General features: G+C 40.0%; 1 protein-coding gene and 1 long non-coding RNA gene across 2 annotated transcripts in view; both read right to left on the reverse strand.

The window, feature by feature from the left end:
- NSF (N-ethylmaleimide sensitive factor, vesicle fusing ATPase) overlaps window positions 1-22,392 on the reverse strand; it is a 149,062-nt gene that overhangs the window by 72,789 nt on the left and 53,881 nt on the right. The window contains exon 9 of the mRNA XM_023244667.2: window positions 953-1,152. Within this exon, the coding sequence (XP_023100435.1) occupies window positions 953-1,152 (200 nt within the window). The remainder of the gene's footprint in view (window positions 1-952; window positions 1,153-22,392) is intronic.
- Window positions 7,475-21,880, reverse strand: LOC123382127. Its single transcript, XR_006590049.1, has 3 exons — window positions 21,032-21,880; window positions 19,432-19,504; window positions 7,475-8,474 (listed from the first exon to the last, which is right to left on the reverse strand). It is a non-coding gene; the product is annotated as an uncharacterized LOC123382127 (long non-coding RNA).

A 22,392-nucleotide genomic window follows, 5' to 3' on the forward strand; every position in this document is an offset into this window, starting at 1 on the left:
ATATCTATCTATCTACAGAAAGATTAATTATAAGGAATTGGATAACTCAATTATGGGGGTTGACAAGTCCCAAAATCTTCAGTTGACAAGATGGAGTCATAGGAGGGCCAATGGTATAGTTCTAGTCGAAAGGCCTGATGTTTCAGTCTGGGTCAAAAGGCAGGTAAAAACTGATGGCCCAGATAAAAGCAGTCAGGCAGTAGGAAATTCCCTCTTACTCAACAGAGGAGCAGCCTTTTTTGTTCTAGTCAGGCCTTCCAACTGACTGAATGGGGCCCACCCATATTAGAGGAGGCAATTGCTTTAGTCTGTCTACCAATTCAAATGAGAATCTCATAGAGAAATATCCTCACAAACACACCCAGAATAATGTTTAACCAAGTGTGTGGGCACCCTGAGGCCCAATCAAACTGACATGAAATTAACCATAACAATTAGTAAACTCTGATTTGACTTTTAATTAATTTTTTTCCTAAGACCCACATCAAGCTTTCCTTTGAGGCCTAACAACTCTTACCTGTCACTCTACAACTGAGGTGACTCAATGGTAAGTAAACAAGCTGCTTTCTGCACATGGACCTTACATATACATAATTCTACAAGTCATGTGAATTTAATTTCCCCCTTTTCCAAAGGATAAATGAGTTCAAGTCTCTGAAAATAATGTGGAATAAAAGTGACACCTGAAAATAAATTCATGATCTGTTTTTGCAAAACCTTTGGCTTACACAATCATCTATCTTTGTATTGTGTATATTTGGGTAATGACATTTGCTCCCATCATGTAAATCTCCCATAATCCCTGGTTCAGTGATATAATTTGGTACTAAATAAATTTCACCTGCATGCTTTTCAAAATACAGGTCACAGAAACAAGTTTTCCACCACAGCTTTGGGTTTCATTCATCATATTAAGTGATAACAAACTTGTACTAAGTTATATTAACATTACCCTTCTTTGCTCCTCTTCAGCATCAGCAAAGAGTTTACGAATGTTAGCCTCGGATTCTCCCACATATTTGTTAAGGATTTCTGGCCCATTGACCACTTTGGGCTCCCTTGCATTCAACATCTTGCCAATCTGTCGAGCCAAGAGAGTCTTACCACAACCTGGGGGCCCATATAACAGGATGCCTTTAACATGTTTGCAACCTAAAAAACAAAAGAAAACAGTCTTATATTAACCACCTAAAATCCAAGTGAGACATCTAAAGGAGTTTCCTTTCTTCTTCATATGAATGTTAGGAAAACTATAGTCATGCCATTAACATATAATATCCAAGTGCCATGAGCAAAACAAGAATGAACAACTAAAGTTCTTTTTTTTTTTTTTTTTTTTAAAGTAGGCTCCACGCCCAGCTTGGGTCTGAACCCACAACCTGGAGATCTAGAGTCGCATACTCTACTGGCTGAGCCAGCCAGGCATCCCTAAAACTCTTTTTTTTTTAACAGAGAATCCAGAAGCAATTCCTACACGAGTGCCAAAATTTGAGGGGGAAAGCTGCCAATTAAAAGTCTTTAGAAAAGTATATTTGAACTATCATTTAAAACAAATACTTTTAACTCTGAAAACATCTCTTTGACCTAAATACCTAATTACGAACTATTACTTATTTTCCATTCTCCTTTAAAGTCAAGGAATAAAAGAGATCTGCTTTTAGGCAAATTTAACCCAACATAAATCTATTATAACACAGTAGGCTATGGAAACTGTATCTTAGTCATAGAAATTATAGGTGTACCTGTTGATACAAGCCCTTGAAGAATGGGCAAACATGTTTTGAGTTGGACTGGTATAGGCAATCCATAAGATCCAGACGGATGTCACACACTTAGTGGGTAAAGTTGAATGTCCTACTTCATGTGACTAATGCCAAGGGAGGCACACACTTTTCTCAGAGCCACCAAGATGAAGATGAAGTTTCAAAAGAACAGTATTCAATTCTTTTCTAAGCAAGCATTGCTAAATACCTTGAAAGGTATCAGTAACAACAGGGAAAGAGCAAGACTTGGTGATATTGACTCCCCAGGGTTTTTTTTAGCCAACTCTTCACAAGCATTTACTCCACTTCTAAGATTGCAGTGGCCTGTGGTTTCAGTTTACTCACTCTAGGAATTCCCACCTTTCCAGCAGTTTCACACTTAGGGTGCAGAACTCTTTTTTTTTTTTTACAAGTTTTTTCCTTATACTATACCAAAAAGGCATTTTGTGAAATAACAATTTATTAGATTTCAGTGTCACACTCAAAACTATAGGTGAAAAAGAAAATTTCTGAAAATGGAATATACATAGTGTTTGTCCTCACTTGGAACGAAAGCCTTAAGAAATAATTTCTTTAAAAAAAATATGACAATACATTTAATAAGTCCCATAAAAGCTATCACAAGGTACAACCAACTCTACTGGGAATTTTAACTTCTGAGTAGGAAGACCCTTTGGGTTATCAGTATGGTCACTGCTTCTATATGTCAAAATAAAAGACTCTCCTTTAAAATTTTTGAAAGTAATGAGATCTGTGCTTACGGTTAGATTTATAGAGACAAGGGGAACTTAGTGGAAACCCTTGAAGGCTTACAGTCTTAACCTTTCCCTCACAGAGTAAAGTCCTGTCCTGAGAATCATGGTCCAATAAATGTCTTTGCCCTTGATCCACCCTTGGAAACACAAGTAGTAGGGAGATAAGGGGATAAGCCCTGAGCTTCTCCTAGAGGCAAAAATCACAGAAGCACTGCCAGCATCCAAGCCCCTGGGACACTTTTGATGAAAACTTTAGAACCTTGCTCCTCATCTTACCCTCTGAGCCAACCGCTACCATCATGATTTGAAACGATTCATGTAAACCATAGCAGAGGGAGGTGGGCATGGTGGTGGTGAAAAACGGCACAGGATGGGGGAGCCACAAAGGAGAACATGAAGGCTTACTGAGGCCCTACAAAGTGCCAGGCCTTATCCTCATCCTCCAATTTCTTAACTTTCTCCAAGTTTATCAACTACCTCCTAACCATACTTCCTTCCATATTAAGCTATACTTTCTTTCAAGGGTTCTCAACTCCTTGGCCTTCTTACACTTCTGTTCTACTCATCCCACAGGCCCTGAACATCCAAAGGCCCTGGCTTTACTGCACCTATGCATGGGCCACAGAGCACAGACAGAGAAAATTACACCACTGTGCTGATAGGATGTCCTCACAATTTCATGCTATCCAATTTTAGTTCCACACTCACTGCTTGTCAATACTACCTGCCACCTTTTACTTGTTCTTGTTAGACCACCTTCCGCTCTCTGCACTACTTTTCCAGATCTTCCCTGCTCTGCTCTTCTCAAGTGCTACCCCACGCCATTAATTCATAGAGAAGATCTAGATTCCTGCTTTGCATATTTTTTAAAAAAGACGAACAGGTGTGAACTCCCTTCAGCTTATTGCTTCCCTATCCACAAATTTATCTGCAGACGCATCCAATCTCCACCTCAGCACTGGTTCTCAAAGAAGAGTTCCTCTTCTCCAAGGTTTAAGTTGCAATTATTTGTTTATATACCTTCTTCTCTATTAGACCATGAACTATTCAAGGTGCTCTCTTATCCATCTGGCATCGCAAACATCCACCACAATGCCTAGCACAGAATATGTACTCTTAAATAAATGGCTAAGTAAATTGTTGACTCCTTTCCTACAAACCTCAAAGAAAATGAGGGAAAGAAGACCATTTAAAAAAATTATTTGAAGCTCTTAATTTATGGAATAGTGTTTACTTTCACAGCTGGACTAATTTAAATACCTAGAACACGTATTTGCAATGACTGGGACTTTGCAAACTTAGCAGAGCTACATAATTTATAAATATAGATCTTCTTCAACTTACGATGAGGGCACCTCCTGATAAACCCATTGTAAGCTGAAAACAACCCATGTGATGGCGTGGCTGTCTGGGGGTTGCAGGCTGCCGCTGCCCAGAATCACAAGAGAATTCATGCTGCCCAGCTCTGGTCCAGGAAAAGACCAAAATTCAAAACTTGAAGTACGGTTTCTACTGAATGCATATCACTTTTACACCATCATAAAGTCAAAAAACATTAACTCAAACCATCACAAGTTGGGGACTGTCTGTACTAGAGTCTTAACTCTGTAACTCTGTTTTTGTACATGGAAAATGCTCGATTTAATGTGGTTTGAATTAAATCGACTCAGATTTATAAAATAAACAATTCACAAAATATTACCATGAAGTTGAAGAGAAAGAGATAAAATTTATATCCATGGAACTTACTGTCTACCATACAGATCTCTGAAGTGACAGAATCTATTCAATATGACACCAACAGGAATGTCATAGAAGCTCTAGCCCATGTTAGAACTAAAATTCTTTCAGGATCTCAAGAAAGCACATCAAAAATATACATTGACATGGGAAGATTTTCAAAATCCACTTCCACAAAGGAAGCAGTTACTTGAATAAGCGGTGGAAATGGGACTTTGTTATTACTACTATTATGATAGCCTATTCTGACTTATTAAATAAGCATTGGTCTCTAATTTTAAATGAGTCATAAAAACTCTTCGTAAGTAATTCCATTCAACAAAAGTGTATTAAGCTCCTGTTTGGACTAGGCATGAAACTAGGTGTTAGGGATACAAACATGAAAAAGGCAGTCCCTACCTGCAGGGCATTTCTGGTTTAGTAGGAAAGACAGAAATAAAAATAGGTTATCTATAATATAATAAGACATTATCAGAGATATGTATGAAATGTTTTTGGAACCTGGCCAAGAGAGACAGATCCTGCCAGGGTGATGGCAGAAAATTAGGGATGGACAACAGGGGAAGAGATAAAATTTAGTGTGGGCTTTCAAGGACAGTAGGAGGTTCATGATTGGGCATGGGAGAAGAAATGGCACCTAATGAAGGAAAGTAGCATGATCAAAGGCATAGAGGTATGGACATAGAAGCTGTCCTTTCAAAACAGCCAGTAGTAACCTGTTGTGGCTATAGCCTTGGAGCGGGGATGGGGGGGTGGGGGGTGGGGGCTGGAGACGAGGCTAACAGGCTCCCAACTACAGAAGACCTTGATACCATGCCCAGGAGTTTTTAATTTGTTTTATAAAAACCTGAGGTTTTTAATCAGGGAGGGTGCACAATGAGATATGTTTAAAAACTAACTCTGGCGGTAGAGTGGAGGAAGGTCTAGAGAACAAAGATCACGGGGTACAAGTGTAGTTGGAGGAATGTTTTTAACCTTTTTCTGGGGACATTGCCTCACTGGCTGGCTCTGGATTTTTGCCAGTTAAGCTTTCATTTCCCTCCAAGTCCTTTGGAAGCACAGGAAAAAATGGGTCCAGAGGCCTTAGGAGGACACCTCCCTACTGATGCCCCAGCTTTCTCCTGAGCTTCTGCAGGGCATTAAGACCTGGCTCTGATGCTGGGAAGCCTCTGATCTGTGGCTGCTGGACTGTCCTGACTGCCAAGCTGAACTGATCCATTCACTTGTTCTTTCTTTATGTCTTACATACCCCCTCACTACTTAGAGGTGAGTGCCCTGGGCTGGTGAACTAAAAACAGCACAGAGCAGGCATGGAAAGCAGAGAAATCAGTGGAACTGACTCATTTAAATTGTCATTTTCTCTCATTCTCTTATCTTCTTCCCCATGGAATAGTCTAATGGACCTCTCCAGAAAAATGCACATTTAAAAAAATTTGCATGCAATTTTGAGGGTATTCTTAGATCCTCTGAGATCTATTCATGGAATCCAAAGTTAAAACCTCTGAATGTGCTACTGAAACGATCCAGGCAAGAGACCAGAAATGGAAAGAGGCAACAGTCATAAGAAACTATAGTAGGAGGGGCGCCTGGGTGGCGCAGTCGGTTAAGCGTCCGACTTCAGCCAGGTCACGATCTCGTGGTCCGTGAGTTCGAGCCCCGCGTCAGGCTCTGGGCTGATGGCTCGGAGCCTGGAGCCTGTTTCCGATTCTGTGTCTCCCTCTCTCTCTCTGCCCCTCCCCCGTTCATGCTCTGTCTCTCTCCGTCCCAAAAATAAATAAACGTTGAAAAAAAAAATTAAAAAAAAAAAAAAAGAAACTGTAGTAGGAAAAGAAAGGAAGATTTGGGAGATACTCATCAGCACTCAGAGACCAAAAGAAAATAAGAGGAAGAGGAAGAATCAACGTTGACCTTAAGGTATGTAGCCTGGGCTCATGGTAAAATAATGATAAACCCAGAACATAATTAAGAAGTTAGCAAGAGGAGATTAGAGGGAATCATCACTTTGTTTTTGGCTATTAAGGCGTTTGAGATTCAGGCAGAAATGTCCATTAAAAAACAGACTGAAAGCTCAGGAAAGATATCAAAACTACTGGTTCCATGTTTCTGAATGCCTGCTCTGGGCACATGGAAAGCCACAAGAAGTTTTAAGCAGAGGAGTATGACCATAGGGACAAATGCTGCAGAGACAGAGGGTGAGGCCTGGAAAGAGAACACTAGATTTAAAAACCAGGAAGTTCAGGGGCGCCCGGGGGGCTCAGTCAGTTAGGCGTCGACTTTGGCTCAGGTCATGATGTCACAGTTTGTGGGTTCGAGCCCCGTGTCGGGCTCTGTGCCGATAGCCCAGAGCCTGGAGCTGCTTCGGATTCTGTGTCTCCCTCTCTCTCTGCTCCTCCCCCGCTCATGCTCTCTCTCTCTCAAAAATAAAATAAAACATTAAAAAAAAAATTTTTTTTAAACCCAGGAAGTTCATGCTTATCTGGGCCATAAGGTCTTAGGTCGGGGTCAGATCATTTTGGGTTGAGGTAGGAGAAGGAAGCTAAGTAATATAAGCAGGAACAAACAGAGATCACAATTTGGGGAATTCTGGCAATACAAAGGAGGAATTTTGAGAGAAATACCTTGCAAGACGAGTTAAGAAAAGGCGGGGAGGAAGTAAGCTGAGGTTATGCCCGTTGGATTCTATTTACTATGTGAAGTAGGAGCTAGTTCACCTACAAAATGAGGAATAAGGACAGGATACTGGGAAGCTTGGTAAAGATTTGGAAAGACTGTGGGGAACTAAGAAGATGTGTGGGAAAGTGTCCCTGAGCACATAGGTGCCATTAGGTAAGCGAACTCAGCATATGGAACTCAGGTCACCGAGGGACTCTCCTCTTTGTTGTGATTCTATAAGTAACTTAACAGTGTTACGTAAAGTGCAGTTTCTTATTCAATTCTATAAATACAAATTTCATTAAAGCTGGCATAAGAATCTTGACTTTTTTTTTGGCTTGAACCACTTTATTTTGTTTAGAACTGAACCTTAAAATTGAGCAACATAAAGTAAATAAAAGCACTAATTTAAAGTCAACATATTATGGGCGCCTGGGTGGTTCCGTTGGTTAGGCATCCTGTTCTTGATTTTGGCTCAGGTCATGATCTCGTGGTTCGTGAGATCGAATCCTGCACTGGGCTTCTCACTGAAAGCACAGAGCCGGCTTGGCATTCTCTCTCTCTCTCTCTCTCTCTCTCTCTCTCTCTCAAAATAAATAAAAAGATATTAAAAAAAAAAAAAAGAGAAAGCCAACATATTTATAACTAAATTCTGTTATCTAATTTTCCCAAAGTGTGAGGGCGAAACCATCACAGGACTTGTTCTCAACATTTTCCCTCCACTTTCCACAAAGTTTAAGACTTTGTCTTCATTTGTAAGTCATTCACATCTTTTTTCCTTCCTCTAGAACTTATATAAGAACAATTGTGGGTGGACAGCATAATCAAACATAGTTCCAAAGGATTTCTTCTCTTAATTTCCTGTGTTGAATGACTTAAGTGCTTATTTTATAAACTGTTCCTGTTAATGATCATCTTCTTAAAAATACCTAATTTTTATTTGGATACGGCACAAACATATTAACAACTCTTGGTTATAGTAACGTAAAGGACAGTGGTAGTGAAAAGCATAATCTAAAATGGCCAAAAATAGATTTATATACAGTTTTGGAATCTAAGTTGCCAATGCTATTTGCATATGGGAGTAAATCAAGTTCTGGGATATCGTATTCTTTCACTCATCAACAAATGCTACATTTGGTGGCTGTTCTCTTCCGACTACTTCTATTTTCTCAATGAAATCCTGATTCCAGGTCGTCAGCTGCTGGTGAGGGAGGGTGGACTGGAAGAGGTGGTGCTGGAGATCTGAGGAGAACGAAGAGGAACTAGTCATCTTAGCAGGAGAGTAAACTGGCTAAACTAAGGAAATACAGAAGGAATACCAGAAAATACTGATGCCAAGGAATACCGAGGGCCCACTTGAGATGTGATTCTTAATTTCAAAGTAAGATCAGTCACCATAGCTTTGTGCTTTTCTTAAGCCATATTCAATAGTCTGGGTACCGACACAGAGTAGGCAGAAAGGGGAGACATACCTGGGGCTTTGACACACATAGAAGATGAGGAGCAAGGCCACTAAAGTTGTATTTGAGGAGGATAAACATGATAGACCATGGAATTGAAGCTGGGTAAAGAGGGAACAGAGAACAAAAAGTGTCAGAGTAAATGAACTGGAGGGTCCCGTGGGATCAAAGCAGTTAGAGCAGGGGGTGAGGGAATGCTAGAAGCCTAGGACAAATGCGAGGAGGCTTGAGTGCTGGATGCTTAACACTGAGATCTCTCAAGTGGTGGTTACTGGTAAGAGTGAAGCCTTCAGTATGACCAAAGAGGGGGTGGCTGAGATGGAACGAAGCAAAATTTACTGGAAATGAGGAACTCAAAGAACCGTGAAGATAGATTGTTGAGTAAATCCCCAACAGGAACGCCAAAGTCAAGAATAACAGAGAGAGAACTAAAACACACCAAAGGCTGCACTTAGGAACAGCAAGTAAGCCAGACAGCTTCTTATCTGCCTCCGCTGTTCATTCTTCTCTCGCAGGGCTACCCTTCCTCTTTCATTTTGTTCTTTAAGTGTTACTGACAGTGAAAAAAGTATGAACATTTATTGACATATCATTATATAACAGCTACTACTAAAGGTATGAACAATATCAAATGCCCAAGAAATAAACACAGCCAACGATAATGCCATTGTTTACTAAGGATTTAAGTGAGTGACACACTGGAACCTCACCGTAAGACTACATTCAGTAAAGAATTTAGTATACGGCTTGCTTGTATCTCATTCTAGACCACCTGTCATAAAGCATTTTTTAACAACTTCCTAAAATATGAACTACAAAACTATATTCTAATTGTGTTTCACAATAGATATCTGTCCAAAAGATGAACATATGATTTGTGGTCAGGTGCCAGACAGATGAGGACTGACTGGATTAAATGTATTAGGAAACAAATCTAGTGAAAAGTCTCTAGAGAACATTAAAAATTACTGAGTCCCACTTTTCTGACCAGTGGTTCTCAGACTTAAGAGTTCACAAAATAGTAAAAGACACCCCCCCCCTTTTTTTTAACTGAGGAGAAGCGCTGTCATGGGGTTACTTAGTTTTTTATTTTGCAAGGTAAAGGCTTCTTAAAAACAAAATCAAACTTGACATCTATCCCCACCATTCCATAAAAATATTTTTTCATATCAAGAGGTAGGGTGGACATAATCTCAGAATAAAGGACAGTTTTTGTATTAAACAAATTGAGTTTTATATATACATTGTTAAAAGTGGGGGCTCTGGACTCAGCTAGCCTGGTTTCAAATCCTGCTTCTTCCGTGGCGCCTGGGTGGCGCAGTCGGTTAAGCGTCTGACTTCAGCCAGGTCACGATCTCGCGGTCCGTGAGTTCGAGCCCCGCGTTGGCTCTGGGCTGATGGCTCAGAGCCTGGAGCCTGTTTCCGATTCTGTGTCTCCCTCTCTCTCTGCCCCTCCCCCGTTCATGCTCTGTCTCTCTCTGTCCCAAAAATAAATAAACGTTGAAAAAAAAAAAAATTAAAAAAAAAAATCCTGCTTCTTCGGTTTTAATAGCTAGAGACAATAACAGCAACCACCTCGGAAAGTTATTATGAGGATGAAATATAATGCACATAAAGCACTTAGAACACTTGCTGGCATACAGTAAGAGCTCATAAATACTGTCTATCGATTAATTATTCTTTACCATCTTGTTGGAGATAAGCGGTGAAATGAAACCAGTCTCCCCAACTGTTTTGAGAATTACATCACTGCTAGGTGACTGTAAAGCTTGAAAATAAATGACTATTCTGCTTATGTAATTCTTTCTGAGACTGACTATTGTGACGCCTTAACTTACCTAACACTATTGTCACTTGAACATTGCAAATTATAGTACACATTCTGCTGGACCTCAAGCTCCAAATGAGCACAGTAGTAAGTAAGTTGGCAGTTTCACAAAGATTTGACTAGTGTTGCAGTTAGGATTCTCCAAAGCTTTAGCCTCTATCTTCCGGGTGGATTACTACCAGAAGCAATCCTGCCTGCTTCTCTTATGCCTCAGGCAGAGTCCATTCTTATCTATGCCTCAAGTTTTCCAAATTTATTTAGGGTCAGTATGCAGCTCCTTTGCATAAACCAAGCCACCATGACTATCAGTTCCATGTGCATGCATCCTTCTATCTCCTCCACACCTTATTCTACCATAAGTATGCTTCTTCTCCAAAGTCCCCTGTATCTCCCCAGTGTAACCACTGTCATAGTCCCCAGCTGCCACTGCCCTCTCTCAAGGGGCACACACCTTGTTCTCCTGCGGCTCACCTGGAATGACTTGGTCAACTGGGGGGAACTGAGGCCAATTCTGGGTACTTCATCCAAAAGCCTATTTGCCATGCTACATGACCACAGCCTGCCCCCTGCAGTAGATCAACCTTCCCACCCCACTTCTTATTCTCTCAGATGAACCAGCAATTCTCCAGCAATGTATAAAACCTGGAATACTATTTGAGCCCCAGCTGTTGATAACCAGCGATTATAATCATACCAATTTTGGTGGGGACAACTTGAAGGGGCTTTAAGGTGTGTACTACAAATAGCCTGAAGTGATTTCTGGCCTGAAAGTCTAAGTTGAAGAGGACCCTATCCACTCTAATAAGGTTTATCCAGCCTCTGATTAAAATGATACATGAAAATATAAGATTTCTAAAATACTAATTGAAATCTCTCTTCTTAAAATAGCTCAAAGCAAAATATATAGCCTTACTACTGCACTAAAATGAATAAACAGTAATGTTTCCTGTTTATAATCTTATAAAACATTATCTCAAAAAAATAACAAGTAATTTGCTAGGATATTTTATTTTATTTTTTTAACATTTATTTATTTTTGAGACAGAGAGAGACAGAGCATGAGCAGGGGAGGGTCGGAGAGAGAGGCAGACACAGAATCCGAAACAGGCTCCAGGCTCTGAGCTGTCAGCCCAGAGCCCGATGTGGGGCTCGAACTCATGGACCGCGAGATCATGACCTGAGCCGAAGTCGGACGCCCAAACGACTGAAACACCCAGGCACCCCTAGGCTCTTTTATTTTAAAAAGCAGTGCATTTTCTTTGTTTTCCTGAGATGATATCAGAGGCAAGCTGCACCAAGGAAAAACTGTCAGTCAACTTTTAGATATCCGAAAGGCAGGGGAGGGGGGGGGTGGGAATATATATATATACACACATACATATAGATATAAACATACATATATATATAAAAGAAAAATGCAACCCAGTGATTTCACACAAGAGTGAACAGAATAATGATACATTAGAAGTGATCTCTGTCAAATTAGCATCAGGGTAAGGAGTGTTTACTTCATTTGGGGGGCAACATGATCTATAAAGAAAGTGTGAAGTGGGTTCTGAATATAACTGATGTTTAAGGGGTTAGTTCAAGTAGCTTCCAGTTCAAATGCAGACAGATTTGCCACATTTGCCTAAGAGGGAGACTATCAGCAGACTAGTGGCAAGTCAGGACATATTCACAAGTCTTGCAAGCTTTTCTCTGCAGTTGTGCAAACCAGATTTGAATGCTTATTTTTAAACAGTGCATGCACTTGCAGAAATACGATCACAAATTAATATCTGGTCTTTTGTTCTAAAGTTTGTGTGATTCCAACTTCTCCTAGAATCATGAGTATTTTCTTAGTTCCATCCAACTCATCATTTCAGTCGTATGCTATGATTATCGACTTTAAGAAATGGTTTTGAATTTTCCAGCCATGCAGTGAGGACTTGGAGCATAACTTCCATCAACTCATAATACAGGAGGCCCTTTCTGTTTGTTTGTTTGCTTCAAAGACTGGCAGCCAGCGTCTAACACAGGTCATCATCTACATTTGCTGAGCTGTGCACTTACCAAATATTTAAGGCCCTGACCCCATTTGTACAGTCAGGTCTCTAATCATCCACGGGTATCATTCTGTCTAGCAGAGACTTGCTGCGCCCCACCAACTTTAGAGCACTCTCAGAACTCTCTTTGAGTTCCGTTACGATAAGTGAAAAAGGCCTACGCCCTGAGCACCAAGCAGCTGGGTGATGTCTACCACCTGACTGGTCTACATCCAAATTAGTCAACTGAGATTTAATATAGATCTTCTCATTAGATAGCCCAGAACCAAAGATGGGGTATGTGTAGCAACTCTCCAAACTAATCTCCGCCGACACCCCCACCCTGTTACACTCCCTCCTAGGGTGTGGCCTGGTATTTCATGAATTCTTGATGACAAAGATCATGCTTCCATTATGGCAGGTCCTGCCTTGCTGCCACCTGGCAGCATGTATTCTCACTGGTTTCAGAATTTTACAACTTTCCTCTCTTCTTTTTCCCTGTCCCTTGGCTTTCAACTTGTTGTACTTGCTGCTGTAAGGCGTCTGCTACAGACAGCAAATATCTTGTCTTCTGAAGCAGACAACTTACTCTTTCCTTTCCCACACCTGGAACTTCTCCTCACTCTATCAAGTTCATGTTCTTCTGTTCCTCAGAAATCACCTCCTTAAGTAATGCCACGCAACCCCATCACGTTTAACTGCGTCAGTGCCACCTCGCTCGCATCACGTCCGTGGTCCTACTCTCCAACACTTACGGTAGCAATAGTCAAACTTTAACATGCACCAACATTCAATGGAGCTTATTAAAATGCAGATTCTCAGGCATCACTCCTAGAAATCTGAATTCATTCATTAAGTCTGGAGTGGAGTGGAGGAACGTGTCTAGTTGATAAGTCCCTCCCCTGAGATGAGGCTAATGCAGGCCAGAGGACACTGAGAACCAGCCTTCATAGTTTCAACTGACACTCTATTAAGTTGTTTTCTAACAGTTCTTAGATTTTCATTTTATTTAGTGTATATTTTCTATAGCCTTAATTAAATCATAAGCTGAGGTGGACACATTTTTATTCCTTGACAAGTTGTAGCTGTAGAACAGCCGAAGAACTATTCTAACAAGATAAAAAAGTTACCAAGAATAAATGTAAGATCTCTGTACTTAAGTGTGGCTGGGGGAGGTATGGTTGTGTGAGAGATGACTTGGGGGATTTTACTCAACAGTAAATTCAACATGAGATAGGATCCAAGATAGAATGTGGATGTCAAAAATGTTAATGCAATTTCGGTGTGCATTAAAAGAAGACTAAGGTTTTGAACAACGGATAGATAGATCTGGTCTATTTCAGAACAGGGACGACACTTGCAGTACACCATGATTTCTGGGTTTCACAACTTAAGGTGAATATAAACAAATGTTAAAGTTCAGAGAAATGTGAATAGGATGGTAAAGGGCTGAAAATAAATTATAAAAGGATTGGCTGGAGGCACCAACCAAGCTGGGGGATTTAGCTTAGAGAAAAGATGAATTTTGGGGGCCTTTATGTCTGGATGGAAAAGTTCTCTTCATATACCTTCAGGACTTCCACAGGGAAGTAGAAGCATCCTTGCTCTATATAGTCTTGGCGGGGGGAGAAGTGTAGAAGCTACACATCTCATCTTAACGTAAGGAAGACTCTAACGTACAGGTGTCCAAAAAATGGAATGCAACATTCGAAGGGAATGAGTCCTCTGACACTGAAGGAATTCGAACTTAGACTACGGAACTTGACAGAAGTCATTTAGCAAAAATGGAGAGAAAATTCAAACCAAAACACATGAACTAAATGATTTTTGAGATCCCTTGCAATGCTGAGATTCTATAATTCCCTTGCTATTCTTTGACAGAACCAGCTAGTATTGCAAAGAGGATGAATTTTGAAATGAATATTCCAGGATGGGAAGGAAAAAGGAAACTGAAGGCTAGGAAGATAATAAGGAGGCTACACTATAGTTCAAGTGTGATTTACTGAAGCTATAAAAAAAGAAAAAAGGAGTGATCCGAAAAACAAAGCAGAAAAATATTAGGAGTATTCAATAATGGACTTGAAAAGTGCACGCACACACAAGTATAGCCAACTGATTTTTGACAAAAGAATGAAGGCAATATGTTAATGTATTGACTGAAGCAAAGATCATCCTTTCAACAAATGAAGCTGTAACAACTAGACATCCATATGCAAAAAAATAATAAGAAGAATAATCTAGACACAGATCTCACACCTTTCACAAAAAACTAATGCAAAATGGATCCAGACCTACCTGTAAAACACAAAACCATAAAACTCCTAAAAGGTAACAAAGGGCAAAAACCTAGATGACACTGGGTATGGCAACAGCTTTTGAGACATAACACCAAAGCCAGATCCATGAAAGATATAACTGACAAGCTAGACTTTGTTAAAATTAAAAATTGTCTGTCAATGAAAGACAATGTCAAGAGAATGAGAAGGCAAGGCACAGACTGGGAGAAAATATTTGCAAAAGACACATGTGATAAAGCACCAAAATATACCAACAACTCTTAAAACTCAAAAATAAGGAAGCAACCCAATTTAAAAAATGGGCCAAAAGCCAAACAGGGTATACAGATAGCAAGTAAGCATATGAAAAAATGCCCTACATCATATGTCATCAGGGAAATGCAAATTAAAGCAACAAGATACCACCACACACCTCTACAATGGCCCAAATCCATTCGATTGACAAGACCAAATGCTGATGAGGATGTGGAACACAGAACTCTCATTTGTTGCCAGTGGAAATGCACTAGGGCACAGCCATTCTGGAAGACAGCTTCTTACAAAACTAAGCATACTCTTTCCCGCAATTGCACTCCTTGGTATTTGCCCAAAGGAGTTGAAAACTTATGTTCACACTAAAACCTGTACACAGATGTTTGTAGGAGCTTTATTCATAATTATTCTTAATTGCCCAAACATGCAGGCAACTAGGATGCCCTTCAGTAGGTGAATGGGTAAATGAGCTGTGGTGCATCCAGACAATGGGATATAATTCAGCGCTAAAAAGAAATGAGCTATCGAGCTGTGAAAAGACACGGAGGAACTTTAAATGCATACTGCTAATGAAAGAAACCAATCAGAAAAGGCTACACACTGTATGATTCCAACAATATGACATTCTGGAGACAGTAAAAAGGTCAGTGACTGCCAAGGATGGGGGGAGAAGGCACAGAGGATTTTTGGAGCAGTGAAAATATTCTGTATGATACCATAATAATTGATAGATACATGTCATTATATAGTTGTCCAAACCCACAGAATGCACAATACCAAGAGCAAACAGTAAATTGTGGACTTTGGGTGATTATGATGTGTCAATGTGGGTTCAGTCATAACAAAGATACCACTCTGGTAGGAGATATTGATGATGGGGGAGGCTATGCATGTATACGGACAGGGGTATATGGGAAATCTCTGCATCTTCCCCTCCTTTTTGCTGTGGGCCTAAAACTACTCTTAAAAAAAAAAGTCTTAGGGCGCCTGGGTGGCTTAGTTGGTTAAGCATCTGACTCTTGATTTTGGTTCAGGTCACGATCTCATGGTTGTGAGATCAAGCCCCACGTCTGCTTAACGTCTGCTTCTTTTTCTCCCTCTCCCTCTGCTCCTTCCCCACATGTGCCAGTACACTCTCAGGTGTGTTCTCTCAAAAAAAAGTCTTAATTTAAAAAAAAAAATGCATACAAAGGAAAAGGGGAAGAAACATGACTCGAAGGACCTAGAAAATAAAGGTAACTGGGAAGAGATTACTATTTGTAAGATAAGGAAAAAAATGTTTAATAAATGTAACAAAGTTTTGAACATTTCAAGAATTCATTTCAGTAAGAATTCTAATGGAAGATGGTAAAAGCTTCTGGAGATATAGCCATATATTACCTACAGTAAAAGTATTCTAAAAATCATCACTAAATGCTTGGACAAATGAATAAATTCACATGAGATATTACTTTTCGGAAATGGAATTAGTAAACCTCCACTCTGAGTATACTAACTTCCAAGAGTTGGAAAAATATAAATGTTATTTGAAGAAGAAATGAATAAATAATTAATGCATACAGAATCCAAGAAGTGCCAGACCGAGGCTAGAACTGTAGCTACGGATGCAATGTGCTAAGGGTTTTAACGTGTTCTCTTCTATAATCATTAAAATAGCCATGGGAGCTAGGTGTTATTTTTACTCTTCTTTTGGCAGATGAGGCACTGAGGCTTGTAGCGGTAAAATGCCTTTCCCCCGGAGACACAGCTGGCCAATGAGAGAGACAGAACTTGAACACCAACCTGCCTGATGCCAAGTGAGCCCTGCAGGGACGGCTCAGCTACCGACGGCACTGGGTGTCAGCTTTGCTGGAGACTCAGATTTAGTGGACTTGAAGGAGAATCTGGAAATCCATTTTGGGGGTTTTATAAAGCTCCCCAAATTCTGACAGACCTCAAAGATTGAGAACCATCGTGTCACTAAATACAAGCGACGTCAGAACAGAGACATCTTGGAATAACCCCCCAAACTGAAGAAACCTGGTGAGCTCTTTAGAGTGGGAAAAGACAACACTTAGTTGGAAGCTAGGCTCTTTGCTTTCATAGGCTGGGGACATGGAGACCCAGGTACCACTCTCGACGCCCATAGATATTTACTGAGTATCCACTATATACCCCAAAATATGCTAAGCAGAGTGCTTTAAGGAGATGAATAAGATGGCCTTTGTCATAAGTAGCTCAATATTAAAAACCAAAGACACAACCATATACAAAGAAAATAAAGGGCTATGAGAAGCCAAAGAGGAAAATAATTACTTCTACTGGAAGATAAATGTGTGAGGGATCTTCCAGAGAAGGTAATCAAGCTACAACTTGAGGGATGAGCTTCCCTGCCAGAGTCTATGTACGGACCCCGTATCTCACTAAAAGGAGGCGTTCATTCATATGGTAGCAGTTCTGGAAAGATTTCTATATCTAGTCCATCTTCCCCTTCTTACTAATGAGGAAACTAAAACTAGAGAGTCATACAATCAGTCAATGACATTTCTAAGGCTAGGCTCCAAAACTCTTGACACCTTGTCCATCAGTTTCCCACTAAACCATTACAGTTCTTGTATTTCTCTCTCTCTCTCATCCAGAGAACCTACTTAGTGATTGATTTCATCTATAGCATTTTTACTTTTTAAGAAGGAAGTCTAAATTTGGCCGTGCATGAAAAAAAGGTTTACACTTGGGAATGCTCTTTGATATGGCGATTCCATTTCTAGGAATTTATCCTAAATAAATATGGATGTGCAAAAATATTTAGCTTTAAGCGTCCTTATCATAACATGGTAGATAATAGTGAAAAAGTAAATATAATATATATGTCTAAGTGTAGTAGACTGATTAATAAAACCATGGCATTATCATTCTATAAAATAAACTATAGAAGAATATTTAAGAAAGACTGTTTACGTTACTGAGTGGAGGAAAAGCAGTTACAAACCATAAAATACATTTTTGTCCCCCTCTATACATATATATATATATATATATATATATATATATATGTGAGTGTGTGCATGTGTATGTGTGTATACATGTACAAAGCAAAAACTAGTAAAATGACATACTCCAGATATTAACAATAGTTTTCAGGTGCTTTTTTTTCTTTTATACTTAGTGACTATCTTCTTTTACTCGTTTGTATTTTTTTTTAAGTTTATTTATTTTAAGAGAGACAGAAAGAGCATGAGCAGGGGAGGGGCAGAGAAAGAGGGAGAGAGAAAATCCTAAGTGGGCTTCATGCTCAGCACAGAGCCAGACACGAGGCTCTATCTCACAACTGTGAGATCATGACCTGAGCTGAAATCAAGAGTTGGATGCTCAACCGACTGAGCTACTCACGTGCCCCATTCATTTGTATTTTTGAAATAATAGACATGCATTTCTATAATTAAAAGAACTAATAAAAGTATTTTTATAAACAGATCTTAGATCTGGGAGATCTAAAAGACCCTATAAAAGCTGGTGAGATGACCAGATTAAAAAAAAAAAAAAAAAGAAAAGAAGAAGGCGGCCCTGTCTCTGAACCCTCCAGGCCCACCAGAGAGCCTGAAGTGATCTAAAGGCAAGAAGGGGCTTTCTGAATCAAATTCAGACTCCAAAAAATAGTGAAGCTTGTTCTAGAGAATGAGGCTTCACATCCAAGTTGTGAAATCTGGAATAAGAAACCCAATAATAAGTCAAATTATTTTAAGTGGCTGAATCAGGAAGCCTAAAGGTTACCAGACTGGGAACAAGGCAACCTGGATTCTAGCCCCCACTTCTGAGACTTTAGCTTAAATAAGCTGCTTACTCTTCTGGGGTCCCAGTGTTCTCATCTACAAAATAAGAATGACATGGACAGGGGTGCCTGGATGACTCAGTCGGTTAAGTGTCTGGCTCATCTCACAGTTTGTGAGTTCAAGCCTAACAGTGCAGAGTCTGCTTGGGATTCTCTCTCCCCCTCCGTCCCTTCCTGGCTTGTGTGTTCTCTCTCTCTCTCTCTCTCTCTCCCCCTCCCTCCCTCCCTCCCTCAAAAATAAATAAACTTAAAAAAAAAAAAAGAAATTGGTGCCTGGGTGGCTCAGTTGGTTAAGCGTCCAACTTCCGCTCAAGTCATGATCTCACGGTTCATGAGTTCGAGCCCCACATCAGGCTCCCTGCTGTCCGTGCAGAGCCTGCTTCGGATCCTCTGTCTCCCTCTCTCTCTCTGTGCCCCTCCCCTGCTCTTGCACACACTCTCTCTCTCTCTCTCTCTCTCAAAAATAAATAAACATTTAAAAAATAAAAATAAAAAAATTTTTAAAGGAGCAAAAAGAAACCCCCAAGAGCATCTTTTATCGGGGGCGGGGAAGAATACATGGACAAAATCAGTGTTTCTCAAACTGGTATTTCCTTGGAATATTAATAGTTGTAACTTTACGTATGTATGGTTAAGTAGGTTTAAGTAAATTTGGAAAATGTTGACTAGATAATTTCTAAGGTCTCCTTCTCTAACCTGGCCTAATTCTGATTTAAAACCATAGTCATCTTAATGTACTTAAATCTACTATATTTACAGATATAGTAAATATCTACTTGTGGTTATGTCATAGAGAGGAGCATTAGATAACTCAAAATGGGTGACAATCCTTTTGAGAAAATGTCATACCTTGACAGCAGCAACTGAGTGCAGGAAGCAAAGGAGCTACAAGTTCATCCCATTCAACTTTTTAAAAATTAACCTTTAGATAAAAATAGAGAAAAGGATTCAATCTTTTGACTGTGGTAATAAACTATCATCTTTCTCTCCTTATGTTGACACAGTGTCCCACGTGGGGCCGTTACTACTTATAAGACAAATCTCAATTTTGAACAGCTGAGTTCTGTGATTTAGGATCACGTATGGGCAGCCTTCTGCAGCTGGAGAAAGAACAGACACAGAATCGGTAACTCAAGTACTGTGCGTCTTCCCTATCTCCCTTTCTGAGCTCATCGCGGCCACAGCTGGTTGCCTAAGTGAGGAGTTACAGAAGAAACCAAAGTAATGAGGCAGCAGACAGAAAAGCAAGGAGAATCGATAAAGAGAAGTTCTGCAAGAAAAGTCCAATAACACAGGAAAAGTGTCAGGTCAAAAAGTAGTTGTAGAACATCATAGAAATGTCTCTGGAATGCAATAATAATCGGCAATTTGGATAAATTCTCCTACATATATTTGAGATTTGACTGAATATATCTAATGTGGGGCTTAGCGTTCTAATTACAGGTTTACCCTATAGTAACCATTCATTATCAAACGGCTCTTAAGTCTTGCTAAATTTCCTCCTTCATGACAGGACTCTAGGTAGATTTTTAAAAATCAAAGCACTTCCAAAAAAATTATGTCATTGTGGATAAATTCGAGTAAATACATGTATAAATGGTATAGAAGTTCAAGCTACCCATGTGTGTATCTTTATATATCAGTTTTGAGTCACTCTAGAATAAGAATATACCTCGAACTATTACTTGCCCAGAGAAAAGATACTGTGTTAAAGCCCGAGATGTTAGTGAAGAACTCAAAGCTACAAGTACAGTAAATCTTTGAGCATTGGATACATCATCTACAATGACTTTCAATGTCAAATTTTACACTATTAGTAAAATGGTATATGGAAGGGATTTACCACTGTCTACTCTAACTTCTTTGAAAAACCTGAAAAAACAACATGTTATTTAAAAAGCAAAAGGCAAAACCCAAGTTTCCTGCAGGTTTTTTTTTTTTTTTTTTAATTGTGAACATACTATCAAAGGATACTGCCCCAAGTAACAAATCATATGGAACCCTACGAAAAGTCTCTTTAGAATCATACTCTTCTAAATAATGCTGTATATAGTTCTGGGCAGCTTTTTGCTAACATTATTGCTAATTCCTTCTTCCACCTCCCTTTCTCCAACATCCTATCAAGGTAGTCGTCGTTTTTCCAAATCAGTACTCACATATAAGAAACTGACAAGATTTATAGAAGTGGTTGAGCATTTATCACCTCCTCTCTGATGGGATGTGATAAAAAGTAAAGATAAATCAGCCAAAGTATAAGTTCACAAATAAAAGATATCTCTAAGTGTCCTCTTGACTACCTTATCCACAAACACTTCAAAACGTGTAATTATCAAACACTATAAGAGGATAATCTAATGCTTGAACTATTTTCAACAGCAACAAAAGTTTAAGACAAGGAAATACATCTATAAACATTTTTGATTACAGGCAATGTATTAAAGATTTTTACCTCTACAGAGCTATAAGAGTACCTCTGGCAATATAATCATACCAACCAACTACCTCTCTGGAGTTTTTGATAGTGAGGATGAACAGGAGTTGGATAAAAAGATGGTGGAAAACACCCCGGGATACACAGGTAAGAGACAGTAGCGTGACCCATCAGAGGAACTGAAATAGAACAGGTTGGCTGGAACCCAGAGCATGGGGGAGGGGCACAGGCTGAGGGAAGAGGGGAAGTTCAGCAGGGGCAAGACCACATAGGGCTTGTAAACCATGCAGGGAGTTAAGCAGTGCTACTGGAAGAGTTTTAACCGGTGGAGCGGCAGGATCAGACTTGCCTTTTTATAAAAATCGCTCCAGTTACAGTGTGGAGAATGGAGTGGAGATGGGTAAGGCTGAAGGCCCAAGGAGCAATGCAGGCAAGGGGTGATGGTGTCCGGAGGAAGGCAGTGGCGGGGGCACGGATGGGGGGTGGGGGTGGAGGGAGGAAGATGGAGAGACTGGACAGACCTGACACAGTGAGGAGACTTCAGCACAGAGGGTCTATTCTGTGACTGGGAACCAGAGGGGAGGGAGAGAGGAGTGTTAAAGAAGTGCCCAGATTTTTGGCTAGAGCTCTGCCTAAGACAGAAAACAGCGGTAGGAGCATGTTTAGGGAGGATGGGAGGGCAGAATGAATTAATTGAATTTTGAACTTACCTGCATGATCATGAGATAGACAACAGGTTATGCTGATAAAAACCCAGAGCTTTAAACAGAGACTGAGATAAAATTAACTTGAGAGTTAATGGCGTAAAGATACTAACTGCAGCTATGGAAATGGATGTGATCAATTTCAGGGAGAACAATCACAGAGGAAAAGAGGAGGTCTAAGACAGACTCCTGAAGTACTCCAGCATTTTAAAGGACACAAAAAACCCCAAAAGGGATAGCCAGAGGTATAAGGAAAATCACAAACCCTTGGAGTGAGAGAAACCAAGTAAAAATGATATTTCAAGAAAGAGTGGTCAACAGAGTGCTTCTCAAACACGGGTAAAGTGACTGAAGCTAGCCATCACAAAATAAAAACACCAGTAAGTCTTCCTGTCTTCAATTCAGGTCCCAGATTCTTCTCATGGTAATGAAAATACGTGCAACAATATTCTCCACTCCTCCCAAACTAGGTCGTCCTGGTCTTCTCACTTCTAACATTTTCCCAGTGAGACCTGACTCTCACCTCCAATTCTGTCACCCGTGATAAGTAATCACATTCTATCAAGTTCGTCCTTGTAACCTTTTCTGTATCTCTTCTTCCCTTTCCATCCCCATCGCCACCACCCCAATCCAGGTTCTAAGTACCACACAACTGGATAATTAATCTACGTCTGC

This window comes from Felis catus, chromosome E1 (genome assembly GCF_018350175.1).
Source record: "Felis catus isolate Fca126 chromosome E1, F.catus_Fca126_mat1.0, whole genome shotgun sequence".
Classification (NCBI taxonomy): Eukaryota; Metazoa; Chordata; class Mammalia; order Carnivora; family Felidae; genus Felis; species Felis catus.